General features: G+C 46.6%; 1 protein-coding gene across 1 annotated transcript in view; it reads right to left on the bottom strand.

Moving 5' to 3' along the window:
- Nucleotides 1-24,732, bottom strand: part of BAZ2A (bromodomain adjacent to zinc finger domain 2A) — a 121,703-nt gene that overhangs the window by 23,780 nt on the left and 73,191 nt on the right. The window contains exons 16-20 of the mRNA XM_082245174.1: nucleotides 23,679-23,753; nucleotides 21,743-21,899; nucleotides 20,136-20,198; nucleotides 19,904-20,048; nucleotides 15,959-16,479 (exon numbers count right to left, since the gene is read on the bottom strand). Of these exons, the coding sequence (XP_082101300.1) occupies nucleotides 15,959-16,479; nucleotides 19,904-20,048; nucleotides 20,136-20,198; nucleotides 21,743-21,899; nucleotides 23,679-23,753 (961 nt within the window). The remainder of the gene's footprint in view (nucleotides 1-15,958; nucleotides 16,480-19,903; nucleotides 20,049-20,135; nucleotides 20,199-21,742; nucleotides 21,900-23,678; nucleotides 23,754-24,732) is intronic.

The raw sequence follows: 24,732 nt of genomic DNA on the forward strand, positions 1-24,732 counted from the left end.
CGGAATGATTCCGTAGCTTTCAGGTATACCCTGATTGCCCGAACCACATCCAAGGAATGCAACGCATGTTCCCGATGATGCTTGGGCTGAGGACACAAGGAAGGTAGTACAATATCTTCATTCAGATGAAAATCTGAAACCACCTTAGGAAGAAAAGATGGCTTAGGATGAAGTACTACCTTATCCCTATGAATCACTAGGTATGGGGACTGGCATGATAATGCAGCCAGTTCTGACACCCTGCGAGCAGAAGTAATAGCCACCAAGAAGACCACCTTCTGGGATAAAGTAAGCAAGGGAATCTCCCTGATGTTTTCAAAGGGAGGTTTCTGTAGAACCGACAAAACCAAATTAAGATCCCAGGGCGGTAAGGGCGCGCGGACTGGAGGAGCCAGGTGCCGCACCCCCTGGATGAAATTCCGCACCAAGGATTTGGTAGCTAAAGGTTTCTGAAAGAAGATTGCTAATGCTGAAACTTGACCCTTGATGGTGCTCAAGGCTAGCTTCTGCTCAACCCCTTGTTGCAAAAAGGCCAATATTCGAGACACCGAATAGGTACGTGGAGGAAATCCTAAAGATTCGCACCACGCAATATAAGTCTTCCATGTGTGATAATAGACTTTGCTGGAAGTCGCTTTCCTTGCTTTAATAAGGGTAGGAATGACTGAAGTAGACAAACCTCTGTCCTTCAGTACTTGGGTCTCAATGGCCAGGCCATTAAAACCAGCGACTGTAAAGCACGAAGGTAAATAGGTCCTTGAGACTACAGACACTCCCTGAGACGAAGTTCCCACGGAACGTCTGCGACTAACATGTCCAAGTCGGCCAGGCCGGCTTGAAGAGGCCAGCCTAGAATTTCTAGGACCACTGGCGCTGATTGGATCTGAACCAGGCGTCCCTAGAGCTATCTGGCCCCGACCATCCGAGAAAGTCTGGTCGTTTTCTGTTCCCACACATTTATCAAATACCTGATAGTTATCAGGAAAGGTGATCTTTTCTGGTTGAACCTCAGGGACCGAAGTCACCCGACTAGAGGCTTCTTGGCCTATCTGGTCAATCAGATCCGATTCCTGTGAGGTATCGGGACTAATCTTAGGAAAAGGTAAAGGAAAAGATCTATACAGGGAACGGTAACTACCGCTTCCTGTACTTAAATGTTGGAAGGGAAGAATCGCACCGGTAGTAGTGGTTGATGCTCGATCTAATGTCCTGAATACCGGTGAAAACGTCCCCCCACCCTGAAATCGGGTGGGGGCGCACCTTCAGGCTGTGTACTCCTTTACTTCGGGTTTGGCTGGGTTGGTCCTCTGCTTGTCCGACCAGCCCTTCTTGAACCCTCCTGGAGGAGTCTTGCCTTTCCCGGAAGTACCAGCCGGGCGCCCTTTATGGGCGGTAAAGAAAGGTCCTCGCTTGTTGCGAGGTTCCTTAGCTTTTGCAGCCTGTGGCAAAAAAGTACTCTTGCCCCCGGTGGCATCCTTAATGATTTCATCTAGGTTGGCTCCAAATAGACGATTCCCCTGGAAAGGGAGATTGGTCAAAGTCTTTTTGGAACCTAGGTCAGCTGACCAGCATTTTAACCACAGCACACGTCTGAGGATCACTGCTAACTTAGATGCATGCCCTAACAAGGGAGTAGTGTCCAAGGCTGCGTCACAGATAAACCGTAGCCCTTGTATGATCTGTTCTATCAAATCAGATGTCTCCTGGGGAATATCTTTTCCCCTAAGATCTTGGCGTACCATTTTCGCCCATTCTGTAAGTGTCTGGGAAACTAGACAAATAACAATTACTGGTCTAAATGCTGACCCTATCAGAGAAAAGATAGTGCGGGACTCCGCTTCTATCTTTCGATCCACCGGATCCTTAAAGGACGAAGTGTCCTCCACTGGAATAACCGTGGCTTTATTCAGCCTGGAAATAGGCGGATCCACGACTGGTGGTACCGTCCATTTCTTAATGATGGATTCCTCAAACGGATAGCGTCTAGCAATACGCTTGGAAATAGTAAAGGTACGTTTAGAATGTTCCCATTCTCCTTTAATCTGATTTCCAAAACATTTAGGTACAGGAAAAGCCTTCGCCGTCTTGATGGGCTTATTAGTCCCAAAAGGCCTCTCTGTTTCAGTTGCCTCTGCCGGTAAAGCCTCAAGTTTTAAGGTTTCTTGCACTGCCACAACTAGTGCGTCCACCAATGCTTCTTCCTGAATTATAGCAGGAGAAGAAGCGTCCTCCTCACTGTCTGAGGGGGCTTTACCTGGGATAGCAGCCCTTGCAGAGGAACCTGCAACTGCAGTGACCATCTCTGAATCAGAGTCAGAGGTGTCAGATAGTATAGGGGTAGGCGGGGGTCGCTTCCTTGACCCCCGTCCCTGACAGGCCGCCTCCACCCGAGCCACCATAGACTCCAAAATTGCTGTAAATGACTCTATACTCTGTACACCGGCGGGTCCCGAGGCCCCCTCGAGGGAAACAGGTGGGGGAATATGTGTGGCAGGGTCCATAATAACTCCAGTTACTTCCTGGATGATATAATTCAAAGTAAAGAAAAAACTTTTTTTTTTTTTTTTTTTTTTTGACCCTCAGCGCCACAAAAAAAAACCCCTTAGTGTTACCTGCTAGGGATCCCTATCGATTGAGAGAGAGAGAGATAGACCCCCAGGCTCACCACTTGATGTTCAGAGTTGAACTGCAACAGCTTACAGCGCTGTCTTAGACAAACAGGAAGTCTTTTGGCTGGCTGCCCAGGAAGAAAGGAGGCGGCTCCGCCCCTCTGCACGCCTTCCGGCGCCTCCCCCAAGCTCCACGAGGTGTTTGGATCACCTAAAACATGGCCGCCCCCATGCTGGAGACACGAGGCTACGCCAAAATGGCGGCTCGTGCGATCCAGCAAAAAAAATGGCGGCGGCCTGTGCTGACTAGCGGTGTGCTGCAGGCACACAACACTCTCTCTGCATGGGGATATGGCGTGGTTGGCGGTACCGGCCCTGGCGGACCGCATGGCCATTCGGGAGGCCTGCTATTAGCTGGAGATCTGACTTGGAAGGCAGTCTACATGTCCATGGCTTCTGACTGGTAGGTAGCTTATACTTAACCCATAAGATTCCCAGAATGCCACAGATTACATCTTTAAAAACATGTATACAATAGATTGTTAGCTCCCAAACCAAGCCTCCTGGCTTTTTGCACACATAAAATCACACTCAAAGTAGGAGGATTTGTGACATGTTATAGGATAGAAAGAAACTCTTTCTTACCATACAGAGAGGGGCCCGCGTTCACCACAAAACCCGTCAGGGAAAAAGGGGGAACATACTACTCACCATACCGGAACCAGGCGGGCACCAACTCCTGACAGTACCCCTCTCCACCGGGGCGGGAGGGCTGTCGACCGATACGGACGCCGTGACTCATGGTCTTTGGCGTTTCAGCGAGACGTTTAACTCGCGGGTTCAGTCCTTTTAATGGGACTTTGTCGCGGCCGACCCAGCGCGGAGCTATGGCCTGCACGCGCTCGTAGGCTGAACTGGGGTGACCACCGGATCTCAACATCCAGCCCGTCGCCCAGTTCAGCTTTCTTGCTTGAAGATCTCACAGGAACACTGGAGAAAAAAAGCTGTCCAAAAATCCTTTTAGAAAAAAATTCTTGCCAGGACCTAAGATCCCAGCAAGGTATCTAGGTCCTTACTCCTAACTAGACAGAAAATAACTGATTTGCTGAGGCAGAGAGAGAGAGGATATACCCTCTGGGACTGCCCCTAGGGTGTGGCCAGAGCTTTTTAATTTCCTGTCTAGTCCTGCTCCTGCGGAGGTAACATAACCCGAAGGTGGTGTATCACCGAGGACTACGTCTGTCGATGAGCGCTAGAGAAATGTATATTAGGAGCTGCGCCAGACATATATTAAACAATCTATCACAGTAATACAGTCCATGAACAATCTAATGGAGTAGAACTGCAAGTAGAAAGAAAGGACCCGATCCAATCAGCCAATCACCAGTGAATAGTGAGAGAGAGGAGTTACACCCTGTGCTGACACCCGTAGCCGCTTACCGGAACTTTTGACCCTCCTGTCACAGAGTGGTCAAACAGGCATAAGAGCAAACAGCACTCGGCGTAAATGATGGTTCCTAGTCACATTCCTCACATTCCTTAGCAGGGAGAGAGAACTTCACAATTCACAGATGTACAATGCCTTCACAGGACCCCACAGAAGTGTCTTTCACATGCAGGCTCAGAAAAAAAGACAGAGGGGCAACCAATCATGAAGTACATCGAGGCACATAAATTTATTAAAAAGTAATGCACTTACATAGTAGACATCATATAACAGCATCAATGGATAAAACCGCGGTATGCATCGTGCTCAGCTCCGATACGTCCGCCTTACGCGTATCGTCAAACATCTATGACATCTTCAGAGGCGCGGTAGAACGGTGTGAGCACGCATTTAAATAAGCTGGCGTCTGGAAGTGACACAACAGGAAGGAAGTGTCACTTCCGGGCGCCAGCTTATTTAAATGCGTACTCACACCGTTATACCACGCCTTTGAAGAGGTCATAGATGTTAGACGATACGCGTAAGGCGGACGTATCGGAGCTGAGCACGCTACATACCGCGATTTTATCCATTGATGCGGTTATATGATGTCTATTATGTTAGTGCATTACTTTTTAATAAATTCATGTGCCTCGATGTACTTCACGATTGGTTGCCCCTCTGTCTTTTTTCTGAGCCTGCATGTGAAAGACACTTCTGTGGGGTCCTGTGAAGGCATTGTACATCTGTGAATTATGAAGTTCTCTCTCCCTGCTAAGGAATGTGACTAGGAACCATAATTTACGCCGAGCGCCGTTTGCTCTTATGCCTGTTTGACCACATTGTGACAGGAGGGTCAAAAGTTTCGGTAAGAGGCTACGGGTGTCAGCACAGGGTGTAACTCATCTCTCTCACTATTCACTGGTGATTGGCTGATTGGATCGGGTCCTTTCTTTCTACCTGCAGTTCTACTCCATTAGATTGTTAAATATATGTCTGGCGCAGCTTCTAATATACATCTACTACTTTATATGGACTGTGATCTTCCTATAGAGCCAGCAGCCTTGTGTACATATATTTTATATTGTCTTAGTATTTTTCTGTCTTAAGCGCAAATATCATTCCCTTTTTTATTTAGAAGTAAATACCAACCCAACTCAAAATAGAGGGGTGGGTACTGCGTCCGTCAATGAACTTAAGAGAAAAGGATTTTACAGTAAGTCAAAAATCCAGTTTTCTCTATCGTTCATTGACAGACGCAGTTCCTGAAGCATATCAGTAGGGACGTCCCAAAGCAGTGCCATAAAATGATGGGTGGGAACAGCAGAAAAAAACGTCCCCAAGGCTTAACATAGACAACATAGGACTCATCAGAAAAACAAGAGGAGGCCCACCTGAAACAAACAGAAAACACCTTCAAGGAAGGCCAAAAAGCCCCCTAAACAGCAGCCTGCCAAACTTTCCGGCCAAAAGAGGCATTAGCAGATACAGGCGCATCCACCTCATAAAATTTGGTAAAGGTGTGAACAGACGACCAGGTAGCCGCTTTGCAAACCTCAACCACAGATGGCGAAAAGCCCAGGAAGCACTAAGCGCCCGAGTAGAATGCACCTCAACAGAAAAAGGTGGAACCTGACCCTTAATTGAATAAGCCTGCACAACTGTCTGTCTGATCCATCTGGAAATAGTCGCATCAGACGCAGGCAGCCCTTCCTTTGGACCATCCATGAGTACAAAGAGAATATGACTTTCGAAAAGACTCAGTCACCAAGTACACCCTGATTGCCTGAACCACATCCAAGGTAAGCAGTGCAAATTCCTTAGGATGTTTTGGCTTAGGACACAAAGAAGGTAACACGATGTCCTCATTTAAGTGAAAACTGGAAACCACCTTCGGAAGGAAGGATCCATGGAAGTACCACTTTATCCCTGTGAACCACCAGATAGGGAGAATGACAGGACAACGCCGCTAGTTCTGACACCCTGCGCGCAGAAGTAATAGCCACCAAGAAGGCCAACTTCTGGGATAAGGTAAGCAGGGGAATCTCCCAATACTTTCAAAAGGAGGTTTCTGAAGAACCAACAGCACCAAATTAAGGTGCCAAGGTGGCAATGGAGGTCGCAACTTAGGTACCAAGTGTCGCACCTCCTGGATGAAGTTACACACCAGAGAATGGGTGGTCAACGGCCTTTGGAAAAAAATTGCCAAGGCCGTAACTTGACCCTTGATAGTACTTAAAGCAAACTTTTGATCAACTCTCTGTTGAAGGAAAGCCACCATCCGAACCACCGAGTAAGAGCGAGGGGGAGCCCCAGAGACTCACACCACGCAATAGACGACTTCCACGTACGATAATAAATCTTGCTAGAAGTCTCTTTCCTCGCTTTAGGCAGAGTGGGAATCACTGAAGCAGACAATGCCCTGTCCTTCAGCACCTGGCTTTCAACAGCCAAGCCGTGAAAGCCGACCACCGTAAAGCAGGATGGAAGATTGGACCTTGAGACAGTAAATCCTCCCTGAGAGGAAGTCTCCAAGGAGCGTCTGCAACTAGCTTGTCCAGGTCGGCGTACCAAGCTTGGCGAGGCCAGTCCGGAACCACAAGAATGACCGGAATTCTCTTCCGCCTCGATCCTGCGAATAAGTCTTGGCAGCAACTAGAGAGGAGGAAAGGCATACATCAGCTGATACTGACCCCACTGGGCCATCAGCGCATCTGCGGCGTCTGCCAGAGGATCCCAGGAGTGGGCCACAAAACCTCTGTACTTTTCGGTTGACCCAAGACGCCAACAGATCTACATCTGAAGTGCCCCAACAAGGGCACGACTGCTGGAACACCTCCAGATGGAGGGACCATTCCCCTGCATCCAAGGCCTGTCGAGGTAATCCGCCTGCCAATTTTCCACTCCTGGAACGTGAATAGCGGAGGGAGATGGAACAAAAGCATTACTCCCCAATGAAAAATGCCTGCTACTTCCAAGGCCACAAGGACACTTTTGGTGCCCCCTTGGTGATTGACATAAGCCATGGTCGTGGCATTGTCCAATTAAATGCGCACTAGGCAACCCTGCAGGCACCCGGTCCAGTGGACTAGGCAAAGCCGGATCGCTCTCAGCTCCAGAACTTTGATCGGTAACCTGGATTCCTCCAGGGGCCAGACTCCCTGAGCAGATAACCTGCCGAGAACTCCCCCCAAGGGACAGACTTGCATCCGTGGTGACAATTGCCCAATATATAGGGAGGAAGGATTTTCCTTGCTTGAGCATCGAGGACCAAAGCCACCAGATCAGGGACTCTCTGGTCACCCGGCTCCGCTGGATCTGAATGTCCAGGGAATTTGGATTCTTGTGCCATTTGAGAAGGTTTTCCTCCTGGAGGATCCTCGTGAACGAAGGGGACCACCTCGAAGGATGACACCATCAGTCCCAGAACTCTCATACAGGTCCGAAGGGACGACAATTTGCTGGACAGCAACAGCTGATCCGCAGTCTGGAGTTTTTCCGGAGGAAGAAACACCCTGGCTGAGGACGAGCCCAAAGTCAGGCCCAGGTAGTCCAGTCTCATGGAAGGGACCAAGGACGACTTCTGAAGGTTCACAATCCACCCAAACTCCTCCAGAGTTCTCATGGTGATTTCCAAATTGGTTTCCAGCACCATAGGAGACTTCTGCATGGAGAAGCAGATCGCCCAGGTAACCCAGGACCGATATCCCCCTGCTGCAGCAACAGAGCCAGGATCTGAGCAAACACCGTTGTGAAGACCTGAGGAGCAGAGGCGAGACCAAAGGGCAACGCCACAAACTGATAGTGATCCTCTCCCACGGCAAAATGGAGAAACCGTTGGTGTCCTGCACAGATTGGCACGTGAAGGTAGGCATCTTTGATGTCTATGGAGGCCAGGAAATCCCCCTGATGTAGGGAGGCCACCACCGTGCGAAACAATTCCATCTTGAATTTTTGGACTCGCGCAAAGCAAGTTAATGCTTTCAGGTCCAGGATCGGATGCACCTTGCCTGCCTTCCTTCCTGGGAACCGTGAAGAGGTTTAAATAAAAGCCCTGAAAACATTCCACACAGAACCAGAACTATTACCCCGTGTTGAACCAGGTCCTGAACTGCCCCAGAGAGCGCCAGCAAGCAATCCGGGGACAGTCGCAGATTGGAAGGGAAAAACCTTACCGGAGGGACGGATCGAAACTCAATCTTGTAAAAGGACCGTATGACCTCTTGAACCCATTTGTCTGGTATCTGGGATAGCCACAGATCCGGGAACCAGCAAAGACATCCCCCCACCCCAGATACGGATGAGGGCGCACCTTCTGGCTGAGGAGGTCTTGTCGCAGCCATATAATCCATAAAATCTAGATGTTCCCATTCACATAGCAGAACTTCTAAAAAAAAAAAAAAATTGCTGCTTTCTATTTTACTTACTGAAAAATCCTACCTTGCTTTTCCCTTCGATGTAAATTTAAAACAGGAGCTGAGGAGTTATGTTTACCATAAATACCTCTGTCTGTACTGTGCTGGCAGACCTTTATTAATAGTTGTGAACCAGATGTTCACACAGTCCGTCCTAACATAGGGTTGAACCCTTGCAAAGCACATTGAAGTCAAATTTTAGAAACCCCCCTCAATATGTTTGTAAAAAAAATATCCTTTATGAAGAAATAGTAGTGTTTGTCTTACAGCAGAGGGATCACCATAGCCATGAATGGAAAGGAGAGCTGCCCCTCATTTGGCTGAAATAAAGAGAAGGGCTCTCCCATGAGGCCAACTTGCAAAGTACATAAAGTATACAGCAAGCACAGATCACCATAGACGTACTTTGTGCTCCTGTAATGTACAGACCACTTGTAATTGGAAGAACCAGAAACACCAATGACACAAAAGGTAAAAGTACAAATTGATAGGTTTCTTGAATAAAGCGAGCAATGAGATGATGTAGAGCAGTAAAAATTCACTTTCACACAATGCCAACTGCAGGCTTGAGGGACCACCAGTAAAAATGAACTGGGAAGCTGCACTGCTTGGCCAACCAAAGAGCTGTCCAGGGTTTTCATAACCAGACTGATTTTATCAGTAGCGGATGAGGACTAGGGAAACTTCCAGAAAGTTGTAGAGAAAACACCAGAATAAAACTGGGAAACCCTGCGCTCGTTGGCTGACTGAAGGGACAGGATTTAACTTCACTGGCATGAATTTACCAGCAGCTGTTGAGAGTAGAAAAATCTTCCACATGCAGTGGCATGTACTACTACTCATGGCACTGAATACTGGACTTCTTTGGTGGATAAAAAAAAGCACAGGTTGTCATGTCCTATTCCAGAACAAGTGCATTAAAAAGAGGTATTAAACTTAAAAACAAAACTGTATTAAAATCACAGCTCACCAATTCTTAGATGTGAAGGCTGCATTGATATTCTTTAAGCTTTTTTCCTTTATTTTCCCCTGATGATCAAACCAATAAGTCTGTTTTTCAACTTACTTGAACAGACCAATAATATAATTTTTGTAAGAACTTACCGTAAAATTATTTTCTCTGAGTCCTCTGACAGTCGCCGTCCACTCATACAGTCTTCACTACTGGGCATTGGTCTTATCCACAGGAGTAAGCTAGGCAGAAGATTTTGTTAGAAAACATTCACAAAACCTTGTATAGACACACCTACAGGGGGCGGTCCCTCTGGTCCAATACCCCCCTGCTAGCAGCATTCCCAATTCAGTTTGGTAGCAAGCAGTATATAGGTCCATGAACCCCAAAAGAGGGGTGGGGGCTGCGACTGTCAGAGGACTCAGAGAAAATAATTTTACGGTTAGTTCTTACAAAAATTCTATTTTCTCTTACGTCCTCTGACAGTCGCCGCCCACTCATACAGTCTTCACTACTGGGATGTCCCAAAGCAGTGTAGATGTGAGGGGTGGGAAACGTAACCGTCTAAAAGGCAACACAGCACCCAGTTCAGAGAAAAGAACCTTATCTGACCCAGAAAGGTAAAACACTGGGTAACAGGAAAGCTCAACAGGAGCAAACAAACCCAGCAAAGCAAAATAACCAAGGGGGGGAAAAAAACCCCAACAGGAGGTGACAGGCTAAAAAAACGCGATGTCTCCCCTAAAGGCACTGCCGCACTCAGAACTTGCGGCCAAAGGGGGCATCTGCCGATGCCAAAACATCAAGTTTGTAAAATTTTGTAAAGGTGTGCATGAACAACCAGGTCGCCGCTTTGCACACCTGGGACACCGACGCCTGATGGCGCTAGGCCCAAGACGCACTCACCGCTCTGGTTGAGTGCGCCGTGACAGGGAAGGGCGGAACCCGTTCCCTAAGCGAATAAGCCCGTACAATCGTCTGTCTGATCCATTTGGAAATGGTTGCCGCAGACGCAGCCATACCCTTCCAAGGACCCTCAGGAAGGATAAAAAGAGAATCCGACTTTCTGAAGGATTTAGTAGACAGGTAAACCCTGATCTCCCAGAATACATCCAAGGAATGCAAGGCAAACTCCTCAGGATGCTTAGGTTTCGCACACAGCGAAGGCAAGACAATGTCCTCGTTGAGATGAAAATCGGACACCACCTTTGGAAGGAAAGATTGAGGAGGTCGCAAGACCACCTTATCCCTATGAACAACCAGGTAGGGGGAGCGGCAAGACAAAGCTGCCAACTCCGACACTCTGCGAGCAGATGTGATCGCCACCAGAAAGGCGACTTTCCGTGACAGCGCAGGCAGAGGAATCTCCTGGATGTTCTCAAAGGGAGGACGTTGCAAAACGTACAGAACCAAATTCAAGTCCCAAGGAGGCAAGGGTGCCCTCCCAGGGGGACCCAGATGACGCACCCCTTGAATAAAGGTGCGGATCAAGAAATGTGACACCAAGGGGCGCTGGAAGAGAATGGCCAGCGCAGATAACTGACCCTTAATAGTGGTCAGCGCAAGACACTGGTCCACACCAGATTGCAGGAAAGCTAACAACCTCGCCACCGAAAAGGAGCGAGGATGAAAACCCTGCGATTCACACCAGGCGAAATCAGCCTTCCAGGTACGATAATAAATCTTACCGGATGAGGCCTTCCTAGCCTTGAGTAAGGTAGGAATGACCGCCAACGAGAGACCCCGATCTCTCAAGACCTGGCTTTCAACAGCCACGCCGTTAAAGCCTGCGACTGTAAAGCAGGATGGAGGATCGCCCCCTGAGGGAGCCGCCAGGGAGGCTCGACGACCAGTTGTACGATGTCCGCGTACCAAGATCGGCGCGGTAAGTCTGGGGCCACTAGAATCACCAACCTCGGTTCCGAGGCCAACCTGCGAAGAACCCTGGACATCAATTGAATTGGGGGGGGGGAGGCATAAATCAGGCGATACCGATTCCAAGGCACTACCAACGCGTCTGAGGCGTCTGCCAGAGGGTCGCGGGTTCTTGCCACGAACTTTCCCACCTTGTTGTTTAGCCGTGACGCGAACAGATCCACATGCGGGGATCCCCACCGCGCACACAGCATCTGAAACACCTCCGGGTGTAGGGACCATTCCCCCTGGTCCAGGGTCTGACGGCTCAGATAGTCGGTCTGCCAGTTCACCACACCTGGAATGTGAACTGCCGAAATCGCCGGGACCTACGTCTCGGCCCAAGACAGAATCTCGGCCACTTCCTTGGCTGCCCCGGCACTCCTGGTGCCCCCTTGGCAATTTATGTAAGCCACCGCAGTTGCGTTGTCCGTCTGCACACGCACAGGGCGGCCCTGAAGACGATCCGATCAACGGAACAAACCTAGTCTGATCGCTCGCAGTTCCAAGATATTGATCGACAGGGAGGATTCCACCTCCGACCAAGTGCCCTGGGCAGACAAATTGCCCAGAACGCCACCCCAGCCCGACAGGCTGGTGTCTGTGGTGACCACCGTCCCTGACAACGGCCGGAAGGATTTCCCTTCCGTCAGAGCCGGAGACTGGAGCCACCACAGAAGATCCGCTCTGACTTGGTGGCTCAACGAGATCCTCCTTTCCAAGGAATGAGGACGTCTGTCCCATCTGGACAGAATCTCTGCTTGCAGAGATCGTGTTTGGAACTGTGCAAATGGTATCGCCTCGAAGGCTGACACCATAAATTCCAGGGACCGCATGCAGGTCCTGAGCGATGAGGACTCGTTGTCCCTGAGGGACTTAACCTCGTTCTGCAGAGTCCGGAGTTTGTCCTCCGGCAGGAAGACTTTTGCCTGAGTCCAGAACCATCCCCAGGTAAGGGAGGCGAACAGGAGACAAAAATCGACTTCTGAAAATTGATGGTCCACCCGAACTCCTGAAGCATCTGAACCGTGGTTGACAGATCGCGCAACAGAGTGGCACTGGAACTCGACCTTAATAGGAGATCGTCCAGATACCCAAGGATTGCAATCCCCTGCGCCCACAACAGGGCCAGGACCGGAGCCAACACTTTATGGTAAACACCCTTGGAGCCGAAGCGAGACCGAAAGGCAACGCCATGAACTGATAGTGCTCCTCCGCGTTTGTGAATTGGAGGTACCTCTGATGACCTTCGTAAATGCGGATGTGTAAATACGCATCCTTGAGGTTGATGGAAGCCAGGAAATCTCCCGGACTCAGGGAGGCCACCACCGATCGGAGGGACTCCCTGCAGAATTTTTGAACCCGTACGAAGCGGTTCAGAAACTAAGTCCAGAATTGGACGCACCTTGCCCTCCTTTCTGGGCACCGTGAACAGATTTAAGTAAAAACCCGAAACTTGTCCCGATGTGGCACCGGGACGATCACCCCCTGGGCGGGGAGATTCTGAATCGACCGTTGGAGATCTTGGAAACGATCTGGGGTCAAATGAAGATTTGAGGGAAAAAATCTGTCTTGTGGAGCGTGATCGAAATTCGATCTTGTACCCTGACCGAATGAGTTCCTGAACCCATCTGTCCTGAATCTTGGCCAGCCAGGGCTCGGGAAAACAGCGCAGACGTCCCCCCACCCCTGAGACGGGTGAGGGCGCCCCTTCAGGTCAAGGCGGGCTGGGCCGCCGTGCCAGAGTGGGTGGCTTTTGATTTTCCCGCCCAAGGCTTCTTCTGGCCACCAAAGGCCTTGAAGGATTTTCCCTTGTCTTGTGCCTTGAAGGCACGAAAGGTTAGGTTTAAAAGAAGGGCCCTGCTTACCACGGAAAGACTTGCCCCTGGACACCTGGGGCAGCAGCGTGCTCTTACCTCCAGTGACCCCTTTCACCAATTCGTCCAGGGAGTCCCCAAAAAGGTGATTCCCAGCATAAGGGATGTCAGACACCATCCTCTTGGAAGACTGGTCGGCCGACCAGCTTTTCAACCAAACGATGCGACGGATCGTCACTGCGACTGCAGATAAGCATGAGACTAAAGGGGCCTCATCCAAGGCCGTGTCACACAGGTATAAAACAGCCTGAATAATTTGGTCCGCCATCTCCAGAGTAGCAGGAGGGGCGGAATCAGCCACAAGGGTGCGTCTTAGCACCTTAGTCCACTACAACACAGCCTGAGAGACCATTACTGAGGCGAACACGGGTTTCATCAAGGAATCTGCTACCAGATAGGAGTGGCGGGTAAGAGACTCCACCGCTGGCATCAAAGTGGCTTTTTTTAACCTGGACACAGTGTGGTCCACCTTAGGGGCCCCGGTCCAGCGCGAATCCACCGGAGACGCAAAGGGATAACGGTACTGAAACCGCTTAGGCACCACAAAATTGCGCTTTAAATTGTGCCATTGTTCATTCACTGTTTCGTGAAACTCAGCGGGACAGGGAAAAACCTGAACCGACTTCTGGGGGGCTCATCCTCTAAATGTAGCGTGTCTTTAACAGACATTGCAGCGCGTTCTCTTGCTGACCCGGAGGGGGAATCCTCCACCTCCTCCTCCCCATCCGACAGAGGACTGAGACCCCTCAGGGGGTGCACTGTCCATGGCAACCATATCTGGCTCTGAATCAGAAGACTGAGAAATCCTGGGCCTTTTCTTAGCAGCCCGCTCAGACATCAACAGATTCACTTTGGACGCTAAAGTCGTAAGTGCAGCAGTAAGTGAGACTATTGCAGAGGATTCAGGAGTACCTGAACCCTCCACCAGAGCTGAGGGGAATTTGCTATCCTGGGACTCCATCAGAACACTTAGAAATTAAATGGCGCTGGCCCTTTAAATTGGCGATAACTGCAGTTCCCACCGCAATGAATAACTAGCCTGTGCTACTAAGCACTGAAAAGTAATAACTGCCAGCAGAGATATAAACCAGAAAAAACAGCAGAAAATCCCCCAGAAGTGTGCTATACTGTACCCACGCTGCCAGCTCGATCTGTGTGCCAGGAGAAAGGAAATTATGTCATGCCACTAGAGGCAGAACATAGTTCTGAGCCACAAGAAAATGGTTGCCAATGTGAGCCACAAGAAAATGGTTGCCAATGTAAGACTATGGGGGAGGCTCCGAGAAAATGGCCGCTGAGCACATGAGGAAACACATTGCCCACACTAAAGATGGTGCCCGAAGGGCGCCAAAGCAATACAGAAAATGGCTGCTGCCCTCACAATGAGGCCAACCACATGCCCACGCCTGAAATGGCAGCCCCGCGGTTTTACACCGATTGCGGCCCCCACAAGCATGTCTGTACCCCCAAAACGTTGCACAAGCACCACAGGGACTCAGGGACCCCCGCAAACCCCCCACACCATGGCAGAACCGCTATAGCGCCCCCGCAGGGACCGGGAAGGGACACACGGGAACCGTACTGACAGACATGAGGGGGATATCACAGACTCCATATAGACTGCCATCCCCATAACAGAGGCCTCACATACACCGCCCAACAGATCATGCCATAGACAGAGGGGTAGCATGGTACTCACCAGTCCAGCGAAAACGTGGGTACCGCTCTGTGACAGGAAGCCTCCCACTCTGGGTGGGGGTGTCGTCAGCCTAACAGAATGCTAGCAACACGCGGCGTACCGCAGTTGAGACGTCCCAGCGAAGTAGCCACTTCGCAGGCTTGTCCCTGAGGACAGGTCATTTGCGAGGCCTGGGCGTACGCATAGCCTGCTAACGCTAAATGGCAGGCTGGGATTCCGTAAGGCTCTAGGATAACCAGTGCGATTCCCAGCTCCGCAAACGCTGTAGTCTTCCGAAGTCTGACTAACTAAGCGCAGGAACAAATAAAAAGCTATCAGTGTAAAGAAAATCACTTTTTTAGAAATAAAAAATGAAGAAGAAGAAGAAGAAAGGCTGAGACTGCAGCCCCAGCCAAGGGAAGCCTGCCTACCCCTAACTAGGCAAAAGACAAACTGAATTGGGAATGCTGCTAGCAGGGGGGTATTGGACCAGTAGGTGTGTCTATACAAGGTTTTGTGAATGTTTTCTAACAAAATCTTCTGCCTAGCTTACTTCTGTGGATAAGACCAATACCCAGTAGTGAAGACTGTATGAGTGGGCGGCGACTGTCAGAGGACGTAAAAGAAAAAGGAGCTGTTACAGCAAACCATTTAAGGCCGACAGGGGTGCTTACAATGGTCAGCTTTTATTAATTTATGCAAAACTTTAATCCAAAAAGAAAAAACAATGTTTGCTGTAACTGCTTATAAAGTGCTACCTGCAGTTAAGCTTAAATTTGTTAGTCAAGTCTGACTACCCTCCCCCTAAAAGGACAATGCTCCTGTCAAAAGGTGTCTGCTTTATTACTTTATCCTGAACGCAGACACCCTAAGGCAAGATGCAGTTTACTGGCTAGATTACCAGGTGAAATAGTTGAAAAAAAGGCAGAAAAAAAAAAAAAAGAAAATTGATACAGCCGCCGCATGTAAAGATTGGTAAGCTGCAATATATTAAATTTTTGGGTTATTACCACTTAAGGCATGCATAAGAATAAATAAAACAACACTACATTACTGTACAAGAGAGACTACACACACTGAAACTCACCTGAACTGGTGGTGTAGGTGTAGCTGCAGCATGGGAGGGTGGGGGAAGTAGGCGGTTTGTTTGAGAATTGTTTTTCTGAGAAGAATCAGTGCAATGAGTCCTAGGAAGCAAATTATACAACTTGTTCTCTTTCTCATCTGTGTCTGTGGCTCCAGGACACGGTCCAATTTCAAAAGCAGATGGTGTGTCACTTCGAGGAGGACTGTTCTCAGGTGTCAGTACAGTACTGTTCATGATTGCATTTTGACACTGGCTCAGCCATGAAAGAACAGTTGCCTGGCCCATGTCTTGTGGTTGCTCAGAAATAAGGGTGCTTGATTGTAAAAGGCCATTTATGGGGACTTCCTGAGATCCAGTGCACTGACAGAATTTACAATGTTCGGAATTAGCTCTTGGTTTCCTAGGACGACCACGGGAGCGACTAAAACTAAAGTAACATTTATCTTCTGTTTCTTCGACTACCTCGCTCTTCAAACAAGCCAATTCTGGTAACTCAGTCTGTGGAGGATCCAGTGTTTGACCTGAAAATTAACACAGTTCCATCAGTCAGGTCTAGGCATTTTACTTGACTTTGTCAATACATGCGATTTAAAAAAAAATTCACTCACAAATTCATATTGACTGAAGTAGAAACGAAACCTTTCCTTTTAAGTCTCTATTGGCTGGTGGCCAGAGACCATGTGATCTACATTGCCTAGCAGGAAATGCAACTTTTTATTCTCTTTATTTACAGTCAGAAATAGGTCACTTTTAAACCTCAAAATTATGTGATTTGGTAAAGCTAAGATGTACCATACTATTTCATAAAAAGCCTGAATTTGAATAATATATCATTAAAAAAGCGGTATTAACCACTTAAGGACCGAGCCCATTTTTGACACATTTTGTTCACAAGTTAGAATCAGTATTTTTTGCTAGAAAACTACTTAGAACTCCCAAACATTATTTATATTTTTTTAGCAAATACTCTGGAGAAAAAAAATGGTGGTCATTGCAATATTTTTTGTCACGCGGTGTTTGTGCACCGGTCTTTCAAACGCCTTTTTTTTTTTATTTTGAAAAATTACGAAAAATTACAATTCACTGCATTTAAAAAAAACTAAACAGTAAAGTTAGCCCATTTTTTTTGTATATTGTGAAAGATGATGTCATGTCGAGTAAATAGATACCCAACATGTTACGGTTTAAAATTGCGCACACCCGCGGAATGGCGACAAATTACGGTCAATAAAAATCTCTATAGGCGACGCTTTAAATTTTTTTTTAAAGGTTACCAGTTTAGAGTTAGAGAGTAGCTCTTTTTTTTTTTTTTTTTTAATTATTGCTCTTGCTCTGGCGATCGCGGTGATACCTCACATATGTGGTTTGAACAGTGATTTTTCATTTGCAGGCGCGACTTTCATATATGGTTTTTTCGTGCGCGAGCTCACGACGACAGGGGCGGCTAAAGATTTACAGCCCCCGATAGTTATGTACCAATAGGACACTTTATCATATGATTGGCTGGACAGGCATGCCAGCACCTATTTTTAGAGCAGGTAGTAGTGACCATCAGTCAATTTGTGACAGTTCACTCCCGCACTTTGGATATTGTGCCTTCTTTGGGTGTTCGTTGTATGGACACTGTGGATGATCACACCGTTACAACATGTGAAGTGCACAATCCAAACAATTAAAATCAAAAATATATATGCAAGTTAAAAAGGACACATATCTAAGGATTATATATTTTTGATTTTAATTGTTTGGATTGTGCACTTCACATGTTATGAATATGAGTAATAACACTGTTCCTTTTATTTAAATCTGGCAAACTTTTTGTGACAATAAAAGATTTTTGATGAAATTGCTCAGTCTAAAGGTTTGCGCTCAGAAATTTTTTTATTTGCTCAGCACAGTAAAAAATTAGAGGGAACATTGCGCGGAAGGCGGCAGGAGGGGGGGTCCCCTCCTGCTCGCTGGGGTAACGATCGAGCGGCTCCCGAGCCGCATTGGTCATTACTGACGGAAAGCCGACTGCCAGCTCTAAAGAACGGTACTGAGATGATGCCTCATAACATTTGCAGGAAAGCTTGTTCTGTTGAGTAACAACAACAACAACCACCATATCGGCTGGATCACCAGACGAAATAAAGGAATGAAAGCCATCAAAGAATTGATAAACTTCAATATAATTAAAATGTTTGCTTTTGGGTTAATACTGCTTTAAGTAAAAATAAAAAAAAAACTGCTAGTGCAACCACCTCATCTACAGATTTTAGCCTGCAATACATTTTGTTCCCAAGTTTAGATGCAGTATGTTTTCTTAATGTTCCAATTGCTTTGCATCATTTTCTCAAAATATGCAAATACATTAATGTGCAAAGTCTGGGCACAGGTTCCTTATAAAGGTGTAGTGCTTAGATCTAATACAGGGACTAACTTTAAAACTGTACCTTTGTATTAACTGTACCCTTGCATTAAACTAAAGCTAGCCATACACATTTAGATTTCAATTAAAACTAATAGAATATCCAAACAGTGACTGCATCTGAACTGTTTTGCTATTTTCCACCCAGCACATTTACATTTTTCAGTTTACCGTATATACTCGAGTATAAGCCGACCCGAGTATAAGCCGAGACCCCTACTTTTACCACAAAAAGATGGGAAAAATCATTGACTCGAGTATAAGCCTAGGGTGAGAATGCAGGGCGGCGGGCATGGTGCAGGAGAATGCAGGGTGACTGGCATGGTGCAGGAGAATGCAGGGTACTGGCATGGTGCAGGAGAATGCAGGGTACTGGCATGGTGCAGGAGAATGCAGGGTACTGGCATGGTGCAGGAGAATGCAGGGTACTGGCATGGTGCAGGAGAATGCAGGGTACTGGCATGGTGCAGGAGAATGCAGGGTACTGGCATGGTGCAGGAGAATGCAGGGTACTGGCATGGTGCAGGAGAATGCAGGGTACTGGCATGGTGCAGGAGAATGCAGGGTACTGGCATGGTGCAGGAGAATGCAGGGTACTGGCATGGTGCAGGAGAATGCAGGGTACTGGCATGGTGCAGGAGAATGCAGGGTACTGGCATGGTGCAGGAGAATGCAGGGTACTGGCATGGTGCAGGAGAATGCAGGGTACTGGCATGGTGCAGGAGAATGCAGGGTACTGGCATGGTGCAGGAGAATGCAGGGTACTGGCATGGTGCAGGAGAATGCAGGGTACTGGCATGGTGCAGGAGATTGCAGGGTACTGGCATGGTGCAGGAGAATGCATGTACTGGCATGGTGCAGGAGATTGCAGGGTACTGGCATGGTGCAGGAGATTGCAGGGTACTGGCATGGTACTAGAGGATCCGGGGTTGTGGGCATACTACAGCAGGAGATGCAGTTCTGTGGGCATGGTACATGTGGACCATGCCCGCAGCACTGCATCCCTTGTAGTGTGCCCGCAGCCCATGGCAGGTAGTGAAGCTGTTTCACTTACCTGTTCCAGAGGCGCCTTCATTTTAAAAATGGCGCCGCCCGGCGCTGACACGTCATTGCGCACGCGCCGCCGCCGCTCGTATACTTTCGGCTATTCCCGGCCTCTCCCGAGCGGCGCCGGCAATAGCCGAAATTACACGAGCGGCGGCGGCGCGTGCGCGGTAACATGTATGCGACGGGCGGCGCCATTTTTAAACCTTAAACCCGTCGGAGAGGACATTTTTTTCCTTGACTCGAGTATAAGCCGAGGGGGACGTTTTCAGCACAAAAAAATGTGCTGAAAAACTCGGCTTATACTCGAGTATATACGGTACTTTTCTAAAGCTGGGTGGTGCTAACAGGGTCACTTATGGTTTAAATTCGGGAAGGTTCAGCAGCTTTATTTTCCTCAGAACTACAGGTTTACTTAAAATACTTAAAAGTCAAGTTAGTACTTTGTACAATTCCAAAACAATGACAAGACATAATAGGTCAGAACCTACCAGGGCTTTCTGAGTAACCTTCCACAAAGATGCCACCTATGTGTGGCAGCATCCAATAGAACCTGCGGTACCGATCCTGCCCGAGGCTTGTGCATCGAAGCCTCTGAGAGCAACCAATAATTTTCTTTCGCAAAAACATTTGGCGCTGTAAAACAAAAGTAAAAGTTGAAAAACATGATAAATAACCTAGCAAAAAATTGTATCTTTACTATCTAATATGGATCAACATTACCTTAGTAAGTTTCTCAATTTGTCTTTCAAGATCCAGACTACTTGCATTTGAGGAAACCTCCTCCTGCAATACAAAGCAACATTAGTTAATATATACAAACTGAACGAATTGTTCTTAAAAAAAGAGCTCTCATTATTTATTCAGCAATGCTTCAATTTATCATGTAACATGTGAAGGAGGTATTCACAAGTGTAAAAGGTTACGTTATTTTTAACCACTTTCCAACCGTTCGCCGCAGTAATACTGCGGCAGGGCGGCCCTCCTGCGCGAACTGACGTAGATATACGTTGGTCGCGCGCCTGCAGCTAGGGAGCGAGCGCACGCTGCTGGCGGCACACTCCTGCCCCCACTCGGCAGCGGGGATGCCGATGCATAGGGCAGGCGGCCCCGACACCCGCGATCGCTACCCGCTGAGAGAGGAGGACGGGCAGCTGTTGAAAACACAGCTGACCATTCTTCTCTCTGGAATGATCACAGAGCGCCTGTGATCCTTCTATATAGAACACAGGTCTCGGTGATCATGTCACAAGCCGAGCCCCCATACAGTTAGAAACACACCCCTAGGTACACATTTAAGCCCTTGATCACTTACTGTGTTAACCCCCTCCCTGCCAGTGTCATTATTACAGTAACTGCATATTTATAGCACTGATTACTGTAGTAATGTCACTGGTTCCCCCAAAAGTGTCAAAAATGACAGTCAGGGGTCTGATCTGTCCGCCGCAATGTCCCGCAAAAAAAAAAAAAAAAAATAAATCGCAGATCGCTGCCATTACTAGTAAAAAAAAAAAACAATAAAAATGACATAAATCTTTCCCGTAGTTAGTAGACGCAATAACTTTTGCGCAAACCAATCAAAATATGCTTATTGCGATTTGTTTTTTTTTTTAACAAAAATATGTAGCAAAAAAACATATTGGCCTAAAAAGTAAAAAAAAAATTAGATTTTTACATTTTTTTTGGGAATGTTATATAGCAAAATTTGAAAAATATTTTTTTTTCAGAATTGTTTCTCTTTTTTGGTTTATAGCGCAAAAAATAAAAAAATCACACAGGTGAATAAATACCACCAAAAGAAAGCTCTATCTGTGGGGAAAAAAAGGACATCAATTTTATTTGGGTACAGCTTTTATTAATGCAGTGCCGAATCGCAAAATATGGCCTGGTCATTAAGGGGGAAAATCTTCTGGTCCAGAAGTGGTTAAAGCACCAAAATTATAAAGCAACAACATTATATGTAAAAGAAACCCGTAGCAAAAGAAACATGAAAGGCTACAACTGAGAACAGAGTTCTATAGGAAAAGCTAGTTGCTCGGCTGTCATTCTGATCTTGTTTCATTCACCAACCTGGAACAAGTATTCAAAAAGGGACTTCTGACTTTCCAGATCTGCAATTTCAGGAGGAGGCAAGCAAAGAAAGTCGCCATCCTTTTTATAGAAAATGAATTACAAGCAACCAGCTCCCATTGCATTCAAATTCCCAGTGAATAATCAAAGATGAAACAAGACAAATGGGGAATTATTTGCCTATTTATTTTTTTGCAATTACTGGATGTATTTTTTAGACCTGGATGCTGAGGACTAGCAATATAGACTTTGAGACTTGCCCCTTCATCTGCAGAAGTATTCAGTAGCCCAGGCTTGTCTTCTGTTAAGTCTTCATTCTCTTCAGCAGTGCGAGTACTACGCCTCCTCAGACTCTCCTCTGTGCTGCCAACTTGGTTTTCCTGCATACCAGTCTTTTTTCCTAATGCAAACTTCAACCTGAAGGCCAGAGAGATAAACACAAGAATAACAAAATTGAAGGACTTCTCAATAATAGAAACAAATTAAAAAAATTAGGTTTTCAAACAATGCTTAAAAGAAACACTACAAAGTTTTCTAAGTCCCGGTTCACATTTGTGCGATGCGGGAACGCTGCGAATGTACAGCGTGTTCCTGCATCGCATCAGCACCCCTGGCAGTTCGCACTGCCATATGCGATACGCAGGGGGTGTCAATTAAAAGTTAACAACACCCCGAGTTGAGATCACATATCGCAGTGCGATCTGCAAGTTCGCACAGAATCGGATCGCACTAGTGTGAACCATGTAATCCGATTCTGTTGCGGATTAAAAAAAGGGTGATGAACGTGTTTAGTGCGATTGCGGTGCAAATTCAGCCATACAAACTGTATGGCTGAAATTTGCACCGCACAGAGATTGCATGTAATTTAGGAGCAGTGCGCTCCGAATTACATGCAATCTCTGTGATCGCACTAATGTGAACTGGCACTAAAGCTCCAGGCAGGCACTCAGGGCTGTGGAAGGAACAAATGTGGCGGGGGGAGCTCAATTGGAGGACTATATGCCAGTCAGGGTTGCTGCATGTAAATATACTAAGAACCAGGTATGGGTGAGGAGACAAAAAGAGTGAGCAGACTCATGACCTGCTAAGCTTTCTGATACTCCTTCACACTCCAGAGAGAAAGGACGCGTTTCCTCTAAGCAGACATAATCATAGGAGGTTGCCATGGCAACATCCTATGATCATGTCTGCTGATTATGTCTGCTTAGAGGAAACGCCATTCATGCCATCTACTTCTGTATTACATGCCTAAGTTCATTGGATGTTTGTAAGTGTTTTTTTGGTTTTATATTATAACAAAGTCTAGCGGTTTTACACTATGTCGGTCTTATCTGGCTTCCTCCATGTACAACTGTGAGAGATTTACGGCTTCCATTGTGATACTGTGGCTACCTTCCTGATATCTGGTGTTCCAGCCTTGTCTTGAAAGTATACAGCAATACCAGCCTGTATGGCACGGTTGAATATCACCTTTGTATATCGATGTACACCTATCATCACTACCTGGGACTCTCTTTATGAACTTTTTTCAGTGGCTACACTTGATCACTTCATATTTCATTTGATTATATATCATTTATTTGATTTGTGTATTCACTTATGGTCACATGATGTTTGTTATTTTGGTTTAGCGCTGCAATTTTCAATTTCTTCACTTTATTTACAACACGTCAGTTGATTTGCTAACAGCTTTTCTGGTTTTATCATTCTTTTGTTAGCGCAGTTTATTTACTATTTTATTTTCAAGGTCTGAGGACTGGATGGATAAAAATACAAATCCTTGGCAGGCAAAACAGCATCCTTATATGCAAGTTCAGCTTTAAATAGCCTTAACAAAATAAGCATATGCAACAATCCAAAAAACATTTCTAATATACTAAATGATATCAGACCAGACTATTAACTAATGATTCTCCAACTGATGTCCCTAAATTATACATTATGTTCGAATACTGAGGCCTTCCCCACTTCCTGCAGTAGTGAGATAATAGACGGCCTTCCATCTAATAAACAAGTTGTGGTGCCACAACATTCTGTAGTTAAATTTTAAGTCCTATCAAAATAACTAGTGTATTTTTGCATTATTCTATTGGTAAAATATTGCTACAGGTCTTGCTGCCTGCTGTTAACTGTATTCCCTTAACGCTGGAAAACAGCAACCTAAATAGGAGTATATAAACGATGATGCAAGGTTACCTGCGCAGTTTACCCTCAATTATCCACTTATTTTTTCGGTAGTTTGACATGTTGTCCAGAGTTTTATCGATTTCACTGTAAATACAGAAAATGGTTTATGAATGTGCTTTTCAACAACATCAAAAGGTAGGTTGCAGTAGTATATGGATAGTATAAAGTGAAAGCTCTGCTTTATTTATTTTACTTTTTTCTTTATTAATGGGCAGAATATTAACATGCTGCTGTTTATTACATAGCAGCCAGGCCTAACAGTCCAGAAAAGAATTGTTGCATATTTTTTCTTAAAAACACATAGAAACGCATTTAGAGGAAAACCAGACAATTAAAATACAAGTGTATGTCACACTGACTCGTCATTTATGTTACGCCAAGTGATTCCAAGAACTTCAGGCTCCACCCTCACCTCCTCTCTGCATGTCCCTGCAATGAGTGAGCAACAGTGGAGTGTTAATTTGGATGATTTGCATGGGGGTTGGGAAGAGGGGGAATGCTGGCTAGCAGAAAGTTGCTGGTGTAGTGTCAGGAGTGCTGGAAGGCAAGACGTTTGGAATCAAGCAGTAGATATGCAAAATCAGGGTGCAGAGTGCATAATCAAAAAGGTAAAAACTGTATTTGCAACCTGCAGGAAAGGCTTCTCTGACTGAACACCACCTGATATTGTGTAGGCTCCCAGACCACATCAATCACTGCCTATCTAAGGCAAATACAATGGGATTTAGTTGGCATGGGGAGGGAGGCAAATAGAATCCAGTTATTTGAAAGTATGATAAGCCTTTATGTCCTTTTCAGACCAATGCATTGCAGTATCATGCATTTTTATGCAAGTTAACTCAACATGTGGTAACATACAGCATTCTGTGCTTTGACATGCATTTAAAACCACTTGCAAACCGCCTAACTGGGAATGTACGTCATGATTTTAACGCTAAATACCGGTATCGTTTTTTCCCTTAGGTGGCTGACTTTCAGATAAAAAGGTATCCCCCTCCCGCCGTTTCCCAGTCCCGCCGGTAAGCCCGGAACTGACCCGATGCGGCTGATGGCTAGGCAGGAA

Source organism: Pelophylax lessonae (genome assembly GCF_965119305.1).
Source record: "Pelophylax lessonae genome assembly, chromosome: 2".
NCBI lineage: Eukaryota > Metazoa > Chordata > Amphibia > Anura > Ranidae > Pelophylax > Pelophylax lessonae.